The sequence below is a fragment of the Pholcus phalangioides genome, unplaced genomic scaffold, assembly GCF_987345545.1.
Source record: "Pholcus phalangioides strain wild (caught in Gottingen) unplaced genomic scaffold, Ppha-v1.0 ptg000011l_1, whole genome shotgun sequence".
Taxonomy (NCBI): domain Eukaryota; kingdom Metazoa; phylum Arthropoda; class Arachnida; order Araneae; family Pholcidae; genus Pholcus; species Pholcus phalangioides.
The window spans coordinates 4,890,906-4,906,164 of NW_028301604.1; the positions used below are offsets into that span (position 1 = coordinate 4,890,906).

The 15,259-nt window shown below is 34.2% G+C and overlaps 1 protein-coding gene across 1 annotated transcript; it reads right to left on the minus strand.

Annotated features, from left to right (window-relative positions):
• Positions 1-3: 3 nt before the first annotated feature.
• On the minus strand, positions 4-14,267 carry LOC149079970 (uncharacterized). The gene is made up of 5 exons (XM_089238887.1): positions 13,771-14,267; positions 7,859-7,958; positions 3,833-4,053; positions 1,576-1,752; positions 4-1,043 (listed from the first exon to the last, which is right to left on the minus strand). The coding sequence occupies exons 3-5, from the start codon at positions 4,015-4,017 to the stop codon at positions 188-190; spliced, it is 1,218 nt and encodes a 405-aa protein (XP_089095013.1). The 5' UTR covers positions 4,018-4,053; positions 7,859-7,958; positions 13,771-14,267; the 3' UTR covers positions 4-187.
• Positions 14,268-15,259: the final 992 nt, after the last annotated feature.

A 15,259-nucleotide genomic window follows, 5' to 3' on the forward strand; every position in this document is an offset into this window, starting at 1 on the left:
GTCTTTAGTCAATTTAATGAAATTTTTATTTGACTAATTTTTTCCCCTAGGACAAGAGAAATACATTTTATTTATTTTTACATCATATATACAAATACAGGTAAAAGAAACCCAAACAGAAATCAAAGCACAGCAACTGTACTCATTCAATTTATCTACACACAATTAAACATGGAAGTCATTATTGCTAGGAAACACATTTTTTATCATCAGATTCTTGTGATGCAGCAGAAGAATGACTGACAGTTTTTGATGACTCCAACATTTTACTTTTAATATTTAATATTTTTGGCTTCACACAGTCGCTTAAATGAGGTAGATATTGCTTTGAAAAGCAGTCATTCTCTTGATGAACCACATCTTCTAATGAATTCTTGATCATACTATAAATAGGCCTACAACTCTTATCTGAAACAAAATGTTCCCTGACATTACAATGCAAGTGAATATTAAATGCATTTGGTGGTATATACCTGAATGAGTCAAATATTGTTTCTCCAGTTCTTAAAACAACTGATGCCACTCCAGTAAGTTGTTGAGGTTGTTCACACATATTAGCTTGAGCTATGCTAACTTGCCTGCTAATCTGTAAATTTGTGTTTCCATTTACTTTTACCTCAGAGTTTTCAAGAACAGAAGTGATTTCTTTGTCTCTAGGAATTTCCAACATAGAAGTATCATCAACTTTTAAACGTGTGCGAAGACGACCTCTAGCTCTCTCCTTTTCTCTAAATTCTGGATCAAGCCTTTTCTCATGAATACGGTTTTTCTGTTGTTCTCTCTCTCTTTCTCTAAAACTTGGATCTAAACGCTTCATTTTCATACGTTCTCGCTGCCTTTCTCTCTCCTTCGTGCGGAATAGTGGGTCTAATCTTTTTATTCTCATACGACATCTTCCCTTTTCTCGCTCCTCTGCTCTAAATTGAGGATTTTGCCGTTTTAATTGCATAACTGTTCTTTGTCTTAGTCTTTCTTGATCTCTATAATCTGGATCCATTCTGCGACGCTTGGTTTTAAGCTTATTTCTTGTTCTATAATCAACTCTTGAAAAAAGAAAAAAATTAGTGCAAAATATTATGCGTAAAAAAACAAACTAAGATAAATATAGTTGAAAGTCAATACAACCATCATAGATTACATTTTATTCTAGGATTTTCATGAAAGCAATTTTTAATCTTTGATATTTTCTTACTAACAGTATTATATTGAATTTATGCTTATATATTCAGTAGTTGAAATTTTTACAATATCATCATTTGATCATTTTTGTCATAACACTTATTTCCTGCACACAAGGGCTAATTAGACCCAAGACCTACAGTTTTTCCTCCGAATCCAAATGACAGCTTTGACATTATTTTTCCTTTCATATATCTCACCAAGGGGTTGTGTTTATAAAAGGAAAAAGTATAATAGATAATATAGATAGAGTAGCTAAGATGTGTGTATAACTCTATATACAAATAGTTTATTTGGTGATTTTGCATGTGGTGGAGCAATTTCACAGTGAAAACAGGGAAAATTAATTGGTTGTATTTGCGAATGAAAGACAGGATATATAATATTTGAACTTACTGAAATAAAGATTCATCCTGAAATGGCAAAGCTTGTAAACTGTACAGGTATGGTTTTGATATCTCTGAAATTTTTTGGTCTGTGCAAATACCAGAATTCATTTGAAGAGTCCATGGCTTGGTAACAGAGTCTTTATCTACACCATGTCCTGGAATGTTTTGTTCTGACTGGGGTGCTCTATATAATGAAAATGTAGCAAAAATATTTAGCGGTTATGTACTAAAAAAAGTCCAATTTTCACTATTATATGGATTGGAAAATTTGAACAACACTTTGTAGAACATTATGAAAAACTATTAGCCATTTTTTGCATTTTGTTTGCAGCTAGATAAAAGTTTTTTCATTGTCAAGGTCATTTTTGAAGCTATCATTCATTCAAAGTTTTAAAAGATTAATATATTGTGAAACAGGTTGACCAAAAGCAAAACTATTAAACCATGCACTAATAAAAAAAAATTATTGGCCATTTTTTTTGCAACCACTGGTGTATGCAGAATGGGGGGTAGTTGAGCCGAGATTATGTATTATTGCAGTTAAAAAAACCCCTTTGGGAAGAAAAAAAAAGTTTAATCCTCCCCTGAGAAAATCCTGCATATATTGGTGGCTATACTCAGTTGAAGGACAATATTGACTTAAATGGATATACTCCTCTCTCAACCCCCTGGGGTCATTTATGATGTGTATGATCTGTATCAAAGATATAAAGGCAAGTTAGGGTAAATTAAGAGTGTGGTACCTATCTCAAATCGCTAAATGCTGGTATTCTATTCAAGACTGCTCCTCTTACCTTACCAGTCTATTAGCAGGATTTGCAGCATCCAGTTCTCTATTTTTCCTCATATAGGCATACCCTTTCCGGATAAGTTATGGAGGAATCCTAAATATACTTCTCTCTCTCACTAGATTCAAACCCACTGTCAAACCAGAGGAATGTGCACAAACTGCTCAATTGCCATGCAACATTTCTAAAATGATCTAAGCAATCAAAGTATTTCTAGGCATAAGTGCCATAATTAGTAAAAATGTAGAAAAAAGTTTGTTCGACTGGCCTACTTATCTACCTCCACATTAGCACAGGTTCTTTCATCCTTCCAGAATAAAATTTAACTTCTATGTAGTTATTGTTTTATTGTGTTCCGCAAACAAATATTAGTTAAGAGAGAATGCTTGCTAAATGTTTAGAATCAATTCTGAATAGTTGAAATACAATTTGTAATTTAACAATTATTTATACAATACAGTCAGTCTCAAAAGTTTAGACACTAGATTTTTAACTATGCCATGGATACTGTTTCAAATTTCGATTAAATTTTTTTCTAAATTTTAACCAGAATGCAAAAGCTTACTTTAAACTTTGATCATTGTCGAGGAAAATAAGCTATGAATTGTTTTAAAATTAAAAAAATTGAAAGATAGCTGTCAAAAGTTTAGAAAAACTTCGGATTATATGCAAATTTTTTAAGATTGCATCTATATGGCGTATTAGAGATGTGACGGTATAAAAGTGAAAAGCTATCGGACTGGTTTTTGAAGAAAAATTGCTGAAGCCATTACATAGTTTTGCGATGAAATTATTTGCATACTTTATTCGAAAATAAAAAGAATGACTAAAGAACATTGAAATTGCTTCAATGCCAATATGCTGTGCTTATTGTATACTGACTAAACGTGCAAAGCCAAAACGTTGTGGTAGGCAATGCAGTACAAGTTTACATGAAGACAAAACCATTCAAAGAATGATTTCTCCATACTGCAGAATTTCAAAAGAACCATGGAGGATAGTGTATTTGAGTTATCAGAAAAAACGGAAAGTTTATCAATTATTAAAAGCCTGTAATTTTTGTAAGTTTGAATTTTCTCTAAACTTTTGAGACAGCCGTTTTTTTTATATTTTTGATATTATAGATATTTCAAATGTTCTTTTTAGTAAAAATATTTTCTATGAATGTAAAAATGCTTCGGGTGTTGTCTATTAAAAGCTGCTAATTATACTTATTGTATATTTTTCTTGTAATATAAAAAATTCAGCTTTTGAGATGGACTATAATACAATTAATTATATTGGAATGTTATACAATAATGTTGTGTAAATTTTTTTGAAACAAAAATTAACACGTGCTAAAAAGCATAAATTCAGCAGTGGATAGGTCAAGAAATATGATATATTAACCTAAGAGAGATTTAGTTAAATCACCCATGGCTGAATGGAAAAAAAAAACATTAATTGATAGAAATCTAATAGATCATTTGTGCTTACAAACAGTAAACTTTCTGTTCTTCCATTTCCTCTTCAGCTTCAGTTTTGACTGTGAAATACTGACAATCAACTGGACGTGTGGGAAATGCAGGCATCTCAGAAATTTTATTCTCACAATTGGATGGAAAATGATTTTCAGCTTCTCTTGCTTTCAAAACTGTTTCCACTGGGACAAAAGTTTCCATGATCAAAATATTTCAAATATTTGATCACTTCAGGACCTACTCAAAGAAGTTAAAATTTATGAAACTTTCGCTTTAAATAAACAGGGTTTCTCAGGGCCTTACTGCTGAAATGAGAGGAGTGATAGTACACGTCATGACAAACAAATTTTGACCCAGAGCCGCAATCCACTTATTCGAGGGATAAATGCATTACCCCACTTCAGAAAATGCCAAAATATGGCAACCTGTTAACATCATTAAAAGCAACAGGAAAATTTCATATATGGTGTTAAAGAGGAAAAAATTTTCTTCTTTCCAGTCACAGGCAATTATGGGAGAAAAAGTACCATCCCTTTTCCTCTTTAATCTTTTATCTGCTACATTATGAAAAGTATACTAAGAAAAAAATACATAGACAATAATAATTATTTAAAATATTTGATAATCACTTTAGTTCTAATGAAAGACAAAAAAAAAAAAAGTTTTTCAAACAATTAGTCGGTACATATAACCACCAGTAGATAAAGAGTTAAAGTTATTATGCGTTTGGAAAAATTTTATTTCCCTTTCAGGGTTACATTAGGACTTTTTCCCTTCTCATTCAGGGATGTGAAGGTATGAAGTCCATTTTGGAGCAGCATAATTTTAAAATGCAAGTTTTAAAATGGAGCAACAAAATTAAAGTTGGGGGAAAAAAAAATGAAGCAAAAGAATATTTAGGACCAATAACAATAAAAATAAACCAAAAATTTATGGGGCTCCTCATAGGATGGTGCTCCACCCCTGTTGACAAGTGAGTATATGGTTTTGAAACCATAAAACCTTAAATGTTCTTAGGGAAATCAGGCAGTGTTGTGCTTTAGGTGGGGCATCATTTATGTTCCAAATTGGAAGTGAGAAACTGATGATGAATAAATATGAACAATTCATTTATCAACTTGATCATTTTTGTAAAGTTTAATTTTTGTTAGTTATAGTGATTTGGCTACAAAGATATTTTTACAAAATGGGAAAAAATTTCGGAAGAATTGACACAGCACTTGGTGATTTAGCACTCATTATTTATTTGAAGTTGGTAAATTAGTATTCATAACTTGCCGGACTAGCTCTTTTACTAGCAGAATGAAACATTTCATTGAGATTTGATGCAATGATAATTGACCATAGTTGTTTCTGCTGCTTGCACAGTGGCAACTTTTTTTTGGAAATGGAAACGGAAACTTCACCTTTGTGCTTAAAGGTGGTAGACCATCGGCGTAAATTATCTTTAGACGCATAATCAGGATACCTATCAGGTTTTGCGATGGAAAGCTTGATGAGGGGAGATAATTCAAATGCAGGGCCATAGTTATCCCAGTCTGATTTTCAGAGATCAAATTGAGTGTGGAAACTTGTCAAATAAGTCTGAAAATCTATTTAAAAAAATCTGTGACCTCTAATTTAGTGACTTTTTCTTGACTTCTGGCAACTCTTTCAGGGCAAAGATACAAAAATATCTGTTCAATATGTTTGTGGTACTTCTCAAAGAAGTCTGTTTGGGGAAAAGATAAATAAAAATTAAACATTTTTGGATTGAAAAATTTCACAGTTTTCGAACGGGAAAATATCTTTATAGTATCTGCAGAGTGAAAAACATAGTTATCCCACGAGCTTCTCTCCAACACATTACTGTATTTTGCAGTACTCAAAACTACTTACTAAGGTCATGAGAACATGGTGGGAAGGGGAGAAATTGTGCCAAGTACAAAGGAATAAAACCGCTCTCTTGGAAAGAATAGTTTTGTGGCACATAGAAAAAAACTTTTCAGGAGTAATTTTCTCCGAAATTTGCATCATTGGAAACACTTATACATACAAGGAAGGTATAAAAGTATATCAAGGAGCTCTATAAGCACAAGGAAAAAAACCATGCAGAAAATTACGAAAATACACTATTGGAGCAGGATGGTGCAATATATTAATTTTAGTCCAGTGCAGCACAATTGACAAAGAATTCCCACCCCTGCTCATTTTTCTTGTAGGAGTTGCTCAAATTGCATGTTAACATATGATAAAGGTATTTGTGACCCTACGTTCAATTTAAAAAATTGTCTTGATGTACACTATCACCTCTCATTTTAGACAGAGTTATGGGACACCCTGTAATTTTTTTAGAAATATGATGACAGCGATTATAATACCTATTATACTGCTATTTTTTAACTAAAAAAAAAAACTTTTCCCATAAAAATTGGTATTTTGGTTCACAAAAAATACTACAAAATAATCAAGAATAGAATGTGAAAAAGTTCATATGCATATATATTTCCAATAAGAGAGCATGTATATTCTCCAAAAGAAATAATAAACACAGCTCTATATTTATTATTTCTTTTAAATGAGACATCTTATATCATAAAACATACTGTAGCTATATTGTAGCATAATTTGTCATGTACAGTCAAATTAGGTTAATTTGAAGTACTAAGTCTGTAAAATGACTAAAAATTGCAACTTAACCATTAACATTCACATAATAGGATAATAATTATCAATTATTAAAATTTTATCAGTTGCAAAACTGTTTCCCAAATTTTAATAATTTAAAATTTACATTATAATTGATCTTAGCTGCTACATTATTCTACTGTTCTGGAATCAGCATCACAACAGAATTTCTTGATCATGCTGAAAGTCTGATGTATAGAAACAGTTTATGATCATCCGCTAGGAAACTGTTTCCCAAATTTTGCTTATCTTTCTTAAGCTATCAAGGAAATAGGCTTCCATTAACATATTAAAATTTTTACTTTTCTATAATTTTTATAGTCTTAATGACGATGGAAAGATTCAGATTATGAATGGTACACCTTGATCCATAGGTTGAATAACATAATCAGTATGAAGATGAGCAATTAAAATGGGCATTAAATTACCAAAGAAAGAGTAGCAAAAACATAATTTTCATACTTTTATTGTCATCTAAGATTTGTTATTTAACAACTGGGTTGAGAAAAGCAAAGTCTGAGAAAGAGTCTTCTTGTTGAATTGTTCCAAACTAAATTTTTCATACAAAAATCATAATTTTTTTTCTCCAAATTTTAATTATCAAAACATTAAAAAAATATTGAATTAAACAAATTTTAACATTAAGTTAGATAAAAATTTCAAGGGGAGTTCGTAAAAGTTAAAATTATCCAAAATTTGAATTAACCGAGTTATACTGTATTTACAAATATAACTTTGCATAATGTTATGTGGGAAAACAATATAACTTTGATGTCTTAAAATTTTTATATTCTATTTTTATTGAGTTGACAGAATTTTGTTTTGTTATAGAATTACGTTGCTTTTAAAATTTATATTTACATCAGACATGCCAACTGATAACGATGACCAGTAAAATTTGAACAATAATTGAAGAGGCTAAATTTGTTGGTAATGTATGATAACCTCCAAATTTTTTATCTCCCTGCTAACAAGAATCAACAAATTCTTTTACATTTGGCAAAAAGTAACTATTGGCACTGTTGTTCTGTGTGCTCTTTCCTAACCTTTGATTATAATTAGAGTTGGCTAGTCTTTCTTAGCAAAGATTTACTAAAGTGAGCACCAAATACAAATGACAAGGAAAAACCATGAATATTTTAACATATTCAGACACACTATGATTATTTGCCTTTATTGTCATTTTTCTTCTTTACTGTAGTACGAGGTAAAATATTATTGCTTCTAGATATAGTGGCAAATGACACAACAAATACCCATCCAAAATTACATAACAACACCTCTCAAACATTACATAACAAATAACTCTAACATTAAATACAAAATTTACTCCAAATAAAAAAAGACAAAATATATATCACATATCTTCAAATACCTATTTTAATTATCTGCTAATGGTTAAAATCACCACCAAAGGAGATAAATCAGGGTTATGATGATCATAACAGTAGTCTATGCTGTACATATGATGAGTTCTGAAAAGGAATCATACAAAATGTGGTCATTTTCTAATTGTATAAACATACAAAGAGATCTGAAATAATATTCTATTTTAGATAGATTTCCGTTTTATATGAAGGTGCACATTAATGCATTAATCACTGATAGGACGGAGGAGACTCTTGGGTCATGCAACTAACCAAATCTGAGGTGAAAGGGCAAAAAACTTTTCATTGACCAAAATGAAGTTAAGGAAAATGATTTCTGAGCACTCTAGGAAAGGCACCCAATCTACTACAGGTAGTGATATACAGTAGGATCCCAAAATGATCAAAGTTAACATGAACCAGTGTTTCATAATTAAAAAAATTTTTTTTTTTGTATAGAATTATTGAAAAGGGGGATAAATAGAGGGAGGGACAGAGATGTCCAAAATGGGTTGAGATTTTGTCTTGAGCCGTCCCTGCAACAAGACTATCTTTTTATTCAATTAAGACATTTTTGCTTTAGACAGTGTCTGTCTTAAACAGGTTTCACTGTATTAACAGAAGACCTTAGGACAGGGGGTCTTCAGTCTTCAACCCTTAATTTCTTGGCCCTTTGAGTGTACCTCCCTCTCACCCAAAAAAATTTTTAAAAATTGAAAGAGGATGAGAGAGGATCCCCTTAACCCCTTGAACTGAAATGATGCATCCAGTTTGCCATGACATTGTCTGAGCAGTGGTGACTGAAAATAAATTGCAGTTCAAGGGGTTAATAGTATGAAATTCACCTCATGTTCGTTCTTAAATTTTGTACATGCAGGAAATCTGACACGATCTCCCTCCCCCACTTTGCATCAACGCCTGTGGTGAATTTTATACTTCACACAAGATAGTATAAAAATGAAAAAACTCAGCCTTGTGCAAATTGGAGTCATAAGTTCATTCAACCAGTACATGAGCAGAGATGCCACTGTACTCTAATTTACCTGGGTCCAGAGACCCAAGGTATTCAAAAAATCTTGGTCCCTTTTGGGTGAAAGCAGGTCCCTCTCAAAAAAAATTATCTTGAAAAAAAAAGTATGCCCCCTCCCATATAATTCACTGGTATCTTTATGAATTTTTTTCCAGCATGCGCCAGGTCTTTGATCACCTGATTATCTCTTCCTTGAGACAGAGCGGTGGGCCATGTTCTGGGTAAGAGGAGGAGGTATCTCTGTGAATCAAAATAAATAATTCATTTATAAAAACATTTTGTATCTAAAGGTTCATTTACTTTCATTGTCTACTAGTATGAAAAGCTTACAAAGAAGCCCATTAACACTGAGAATTTAACATATGGAATGTAGCACATTTAACCAGAGCCGCAACTAAATACTTTGTCACCCGTGGCAAGCCGGAATTTTGGCGCCCCTCGCATGTAGAGAAAGCAGTTAAAAAATGAATTTGGCACCCCTCTTGGTTCATCACCCTGGGCACCAGACCTGCCTACTCCCCATAGCTGCGGCCCTGCATTTAACAAATCTAAACCAAATATACAGTAGTAGAACTGATTTTTGTTGTAGTCCCAACTCTAAGTAGTTCTTATCAAGATTTCCCGTTTGAAGTGTTTTCCTGCTTACAATGTTTTTTATGAGTTTTTTGAAATATGTTTTAAGCAGGATCCACTGTAATTAAAAGTTAGAAGCACACATTTATATACAGGGTTGGCAAAAAGTCTGCAGAAACTTTAAAAATTTATAAAAACCAGAAAAATAACCAAATAAAAAATGGTTAGCATCGCTAGGCCACAGGAATTTTTTAAAGATGGGGGGAAAACTCAAAACAGCCAATAGGTGGCGCTGGTACGAGCGACTTTGGTGGAAATATGCAAATGAGACGGTTATAAAACCTGGCACTCCTAATCCACAACCACTTCACCATCGTAAACCGTGTATGTGGACCTGCTGCACTCTGTCGTTACTGGATTTGTGACTCACCTGAAATGTGTTATCTCCGGTGGTGGTGGTCATGTGGAACACATACTGCTGTAATAAACGATTTAGAGGCATTCTGTTTGTTATTTACGTATATCTTTTCCTTGACTCGTGCACATCACAGCGTCACTTATCGGCTGGTTTTTTGTTATTTTTTTTCCTGTCTTAAAAAAATTTCCAGTGACCTAGCGATGCTAACTCTGCAAACCGTTTTTTATTTCGGTTATTTTTCCGGTTTTTATGAATTTTTTAAGTTTCTACAGACTTTTTGCCCACCCTGTATTTACTAATAAATAAATCTATAAGTTCCCTTCTCACTGATTTTTCATTTTTAAAAAAAAATCTTAGTTCTTTCAATAATATCTTCTGATTTAAATTTAAAGCAAATGAGATTCTCTCTCTTGCAGACACTTATCTTCCGATTCCCTATTCATACAAGCAAGGATTTCATATAAATCTTTGCGAAGCGATTCCCTGGTAGAATGTTCCCTATGGTCCACCACTCTGATTCGTCGCCATTTAACTGCCTCATATTTTCACACCTAAATATTGGAGCTGTGTCAGATTTGTGTTGGTGAAACTTTAGTGCGTTTGTGCCCAGCATTTAGCATGGTTTGTGTTCAGTAGGTGGTGCAATCTATCTAGAGTCTCAACTAGATACTTTCTCAAGCGGGCAAACACACATTTTGGCACCCAGTGTAATGCAGAATAAGCAGTTATAAAGGGTGAATTCGGTGCCTCCTCTAGTCCAGAGCCCGGGGGGAATACTGAACCTGCCTGCTCTCCCCCACCTTAGTTGCGGCCCTGCATCTATCCTCCAAATTGGTGATACATGGATTTGAAATTTAATACATACATATTTATGTTATAGGTCTGTGTGATTGTCATGACAACCAGAGCTTTTTTCAAAGGAATAGCCGACTCATTACAGCCGTTACTGTAATCGGTCATCATTTGTTTTAATACTACTACAGAAAAAGGAGGAAATTGAAACATGTTTTAAAAAAAGAAATAAATAGTTCAAACCAAATTAAGTGTTGTTTTAAAGTTGCATTTTATGTGACTCTTGGTGATAATGACTCAGATGATCCTTGTCTTTGTAAATGAATGACTGTTTTAATGTAGTGCAATGTCCTTAATTTTCTATATATTATCTGCATATTTTCATCAATAGATAGTGTAGAAAAGTGACAAAGAAAAATTATTTTTACTATGAAGTTGCATGCCTGACCCAGAGATGCGTTATAACGTGTCAAATACCTGGAATTTCAGAAAAGGACGCATAAAAATTTTGTTTTTAGTTATTTTGTTCTTTCCTAGTTCTAAGAAGAAAAAAGTCGAGAGGAAAAAACTTCCCTAACTTTTCCTTTCTTTTTACCATGTATCATGATCGCGCGACCTTGAAAAACTGGTTTTACTACTTTGTACACTGTATTGTATTGATATACACGAGGGTTGTTGAAGAATAAGACAAGGGATATCTAGTTGCTTCCCTGAATGAGGGGCCGTGTAGTTGTCAAATTTTGAAGGTTTTATTCCCCTGTGGATTTTCCCCCTTCAGGAAATTATGGTACTTTCGCGGTTATCTGCCGTCATTCAAAGACCGCGTCTATACAGCGTAAATTTGTCTTGTTCAATTGCGAATGCGCATTTTTTTTTAATCGTAAGGGATTGGAACGCCCATTCAAATTGTAAAACATTCCCGATATCGTGGAAAAAAAACCAAATCTAAAAACTCGACCTTGAATATCCAGTTTTGTCAGGCAGCTGCTATGTGGTAGTCACCGTTTCGTAAATCGCATCACGAAAATCACAGGTGTGTACGCATAATCGGCTTTTAGAGGGGCACAGGATCTAATTCTCTACAGATGGAATAAAATAATTGTTTATACCAATATTTTAATTTTCTACAAAAATATTTCTAGTTTTTGATCTCCGGGGGGAGAGGGAAGGGAAGAGATGGTAATCGGCTAAAAATGTGATTTTCTAAAGATTTCAAATTCTGAGTTGGCTATTCCCCTAATTGCTCACGAAAAATCATTGGAAAGGCAGTTGGAAACTATTAGTGTCTCAATATCATTTACCATATAAATCCCTTCCCCAACTCTTCTCAATCACTCTCATATCTTTACACCCTTTTCATAATCTTCATATTTTTAAACACATTGTATGGCAGGGCTAGCTGGACAAATCGCAAAAATATCTGGCCACAAAAAATTTTTACCCGGAGAGAGAAAAAACTCTAAAATAAAACTTCTTTTGCCTTTTTCAGGGCAGTGGCACTCTCTCATGTTGGCAGATATGCTGCTACAAATTCCAAACATTTTGTGCTACTCTCAGCCTGCATGAATAATATCCATTCAATGGGATAGGCCTAATATCATAGGAAACAGTAGCATCGGAGCCGGGATGCTATTCAGAACCGGATGCTATTCAGAACGAATGCTATTAGACCACATGGCACCCTCCCTCCCAAGGCGTGGATCCAGAGTTGGAGGTGGTGATTTATTGCTAGTTACTAATGTCCCAAAAAAATATGGGACAAATTAATTCTCCTATATTATTGGGCTCTTTGGGAGGGCGGTGGTCCCCATTGCCCTCCTTTGGTACCGCCCCTTCTTCCAAGTTGGTTTTAAAGGGACAAAGACATTAGTTTCTTGAAATGAAAAATATTAGTTTCCTTTATGCGGCTCGGTGTGGCCGTACCTCACCAAAGCTTCCTAGATAAAGACTGAGGCTCCTAGCTAGTATCTAGGAGGCTTTGACCTTACGCATCTGCTTCATTCTGGAACGGGGTACCTAGAACGTAGGTCAATGAAACTCTGAAAAGGCATTCAGTTTTGCATGTGAAGTTTATTAGCATTTTGCAGGCCACACATATATGTTGCACTCAGGGGCAGTTGAAGACAAAATCTCTACCAGTGCAGGACCTATTTTTGGTACCCTTGATCTCCCGCTAAATTAAAAAAAACCTTTTGTTTTAATCGTTTTGTTTTGATATAGTTCAAGTGTGTATTTTCATTATGAAAGAAGTTGGTATATACCAGTGATTTTTTTTCCATCTCAGTCATTTTTCATGTAGGCCTATATTTTCCACAGTAATTTTTTTAAAATACCTTGAAGATTATTTTCTATATCCAACTTTTTCAACACCTCTCATTATTTGGCGTGCAATTGCACTGGTCACATTCTCTAAGAATACCACTGGTGCTATGGGTGCTCGAGCACCAACGGTAATTCCTGGCATGGGCCCGAACAAGGACGGGGACATAAGCATTTTGTGACCCAGTGCAAAAACAGTTTTGCAGCCCAAATGGGGATTCCCGATCTCTCAGTGTGAATGAACAACACCCTGATGTATTCCAGGTTTAGATTACCACCGGAGAATGAATATCAAAATACTATTTCATGTCATGAAGAAAACATAATAATTTGACACAGAAAGGTGGTCTGCGAAATTCCTAGTCCAGAGGGTTCAATATTTGGATTTTAGAGGTCTTGGACGGAATTTTAAGCCATTTGCTTTGTTAATGTTAAGTCAAAATGTAATTAATCCAGTTTTGCGATCCCTAAAATTCAGCGGCCCTTTGCGGCTGCACCCTTCGTACCTGACTTAGTCCAGCCCTGTGCCAGAATACCCAGAATTAATTCAGAAATCAAAAAGTTTACTGCATAAAGCTCAAGATGAGCACCCACAGGTTTGCAGCACTTTTGATGCCCGACAGGAAATGCATTTAATGAAAATCTAACTAAAAATGTCAGAAATCTCTTTTCTATTGCTTAAGATACCAAGATCTATAGATTAAGGTAAAGCATTGATTTCATATCTTCCTAAAATATATTGCCAGTATGTGTAGGCGTAGATATAGCCAAGGAGAAAATATACATACTTATATTTGAGTCGATGCAACTGAAACTTGATTGCCATGAATGATTTTACTGCTTCGATCATACCGGCTTCGAAATTTCAATCAATTACTATAATTTGGGAAAATATTTTCTTATTAGAGTATCAGTTTTGATAATGCCATCTGCGAGTACCTCATTTAATTTTCAATAATATTTTCTCATTTTCATATCATTTTAAACTACACTACGAAACATTTCATATCGTTAGTTTTCATTCGTTTATGAATAAACATAACATCTCTCCATCTGAAGTTTAACACTGTCCCAGTGGTGAGTGGTCCCAGTGTCAAGAGAATGAAAACTTCATGTCGCGTTGCCAGTCTCCCTCCTTTAACCTTATTTATAAACTTGAGGTTTTGCTTTTAGACTCACTGAAGGACGTCATTAGCCCGACAAATGTGACCATATTTCCTATAGGGGAAAAGAAAGAAACCCCTGATTTTTTTTCCAACAAGAAATCGCCGATTAAATGCGAAGCAAAAAAAAAAAAAAAAATTAGTGGCATTATTCATCGAATGACCATATAACAAGTATTTTAAGTGAATTTTCCGTATTGTTATGCATTTTTTGAAATGAAATTGTTCCCGTTTTTCAGTATTTTCAACGAAGCTCACTTGAATCTGTAGAATCATCGTCAACTAAGATAATTTTTATCATTTATATATTAAATTTTAATGACTAATATTGCAAATATAAATATTCAGCTCACAAATTTGTCATATTTAGGTTGACCATATTTTCCGCGAGAAATATACGGTATAATTAATACGGGAGAAATTGGGATTCCCTAAAACCGATGCCAAAGGTAAGCGAATTTGCCAATAATTATTGAAATTTGTAGAAAATTCTCTTGTGGCGGGAAATGAAGCATACTGCAAATCGCAGCAGATTTAAATGAATCCTACGAAAGTAAACCCCCCCCCCCCGGATGGCTTAAGTGAGGGCGCAAGGGGTGCGGTGCACTCGGATGGCAGGTTCTAAGGTGCGGCAGCTTAGGCTTTTGTTTAGACCAGTGTTTCCCAAAGTGGGCAATATCGCCCCTTGGTGGGCGATGGAATGGTCAGGGGGGCGATAGAAGCTACGGATTTAGCATAGGATCCTATGGGTTTACTTGAGTTGGGGGGCGATGAGAGAAAAAAAATTCTGGAGAAGGGGGTGATGAAATGAAAAGTTTGGGAAACTATGGTTTAGACACATAAATTTTCAAAATTTTGGGACACTAAATATTCACAAGACACCACGTGTTGTCACTCTTTTGAACCATACCTTGACAACGAAGATGTTAAGAAAACTTGAGGGAAGAGACAGGAGACCTGGAGTCATAATACCAGAAACAAGAATAGACGTTATCACACAGGGCAAGTGTGCATTTTTGTAGCTCAACTCTAGGCCGTAGAAATAAATTTCATTCGGAGGGGGTATACTTGCATTTCGGGGGGGGGGGGCATAGTGATATAACAATAGATTTGA

Excerpts from the sequence above, each read along its gene's own strand:
- LOC149079970 (XM_089238887.1), bottom strand. The coding sequence starts at position 4,017 with ATGGAAACTTTTGTCCCAGTGGAAACAGTTTTGAAAGCAAGAGAAGCT. Across the intron at positions 1,753-3,832 it reads GAACAGAAAGTTTACTGTTT|AGCACCCCAGTCAGAACAAA; the intron begins GTAAGCACAAAT and ends TTCATTATATAG. Across the intron at positions 1,044-1,575 it reads CAGGATGAATCTTTATTTCA|AGTTGATTATAGAACAAGAA; the intron begins GTAAGTTCAAAT and ends TCTTTTTTCAAG.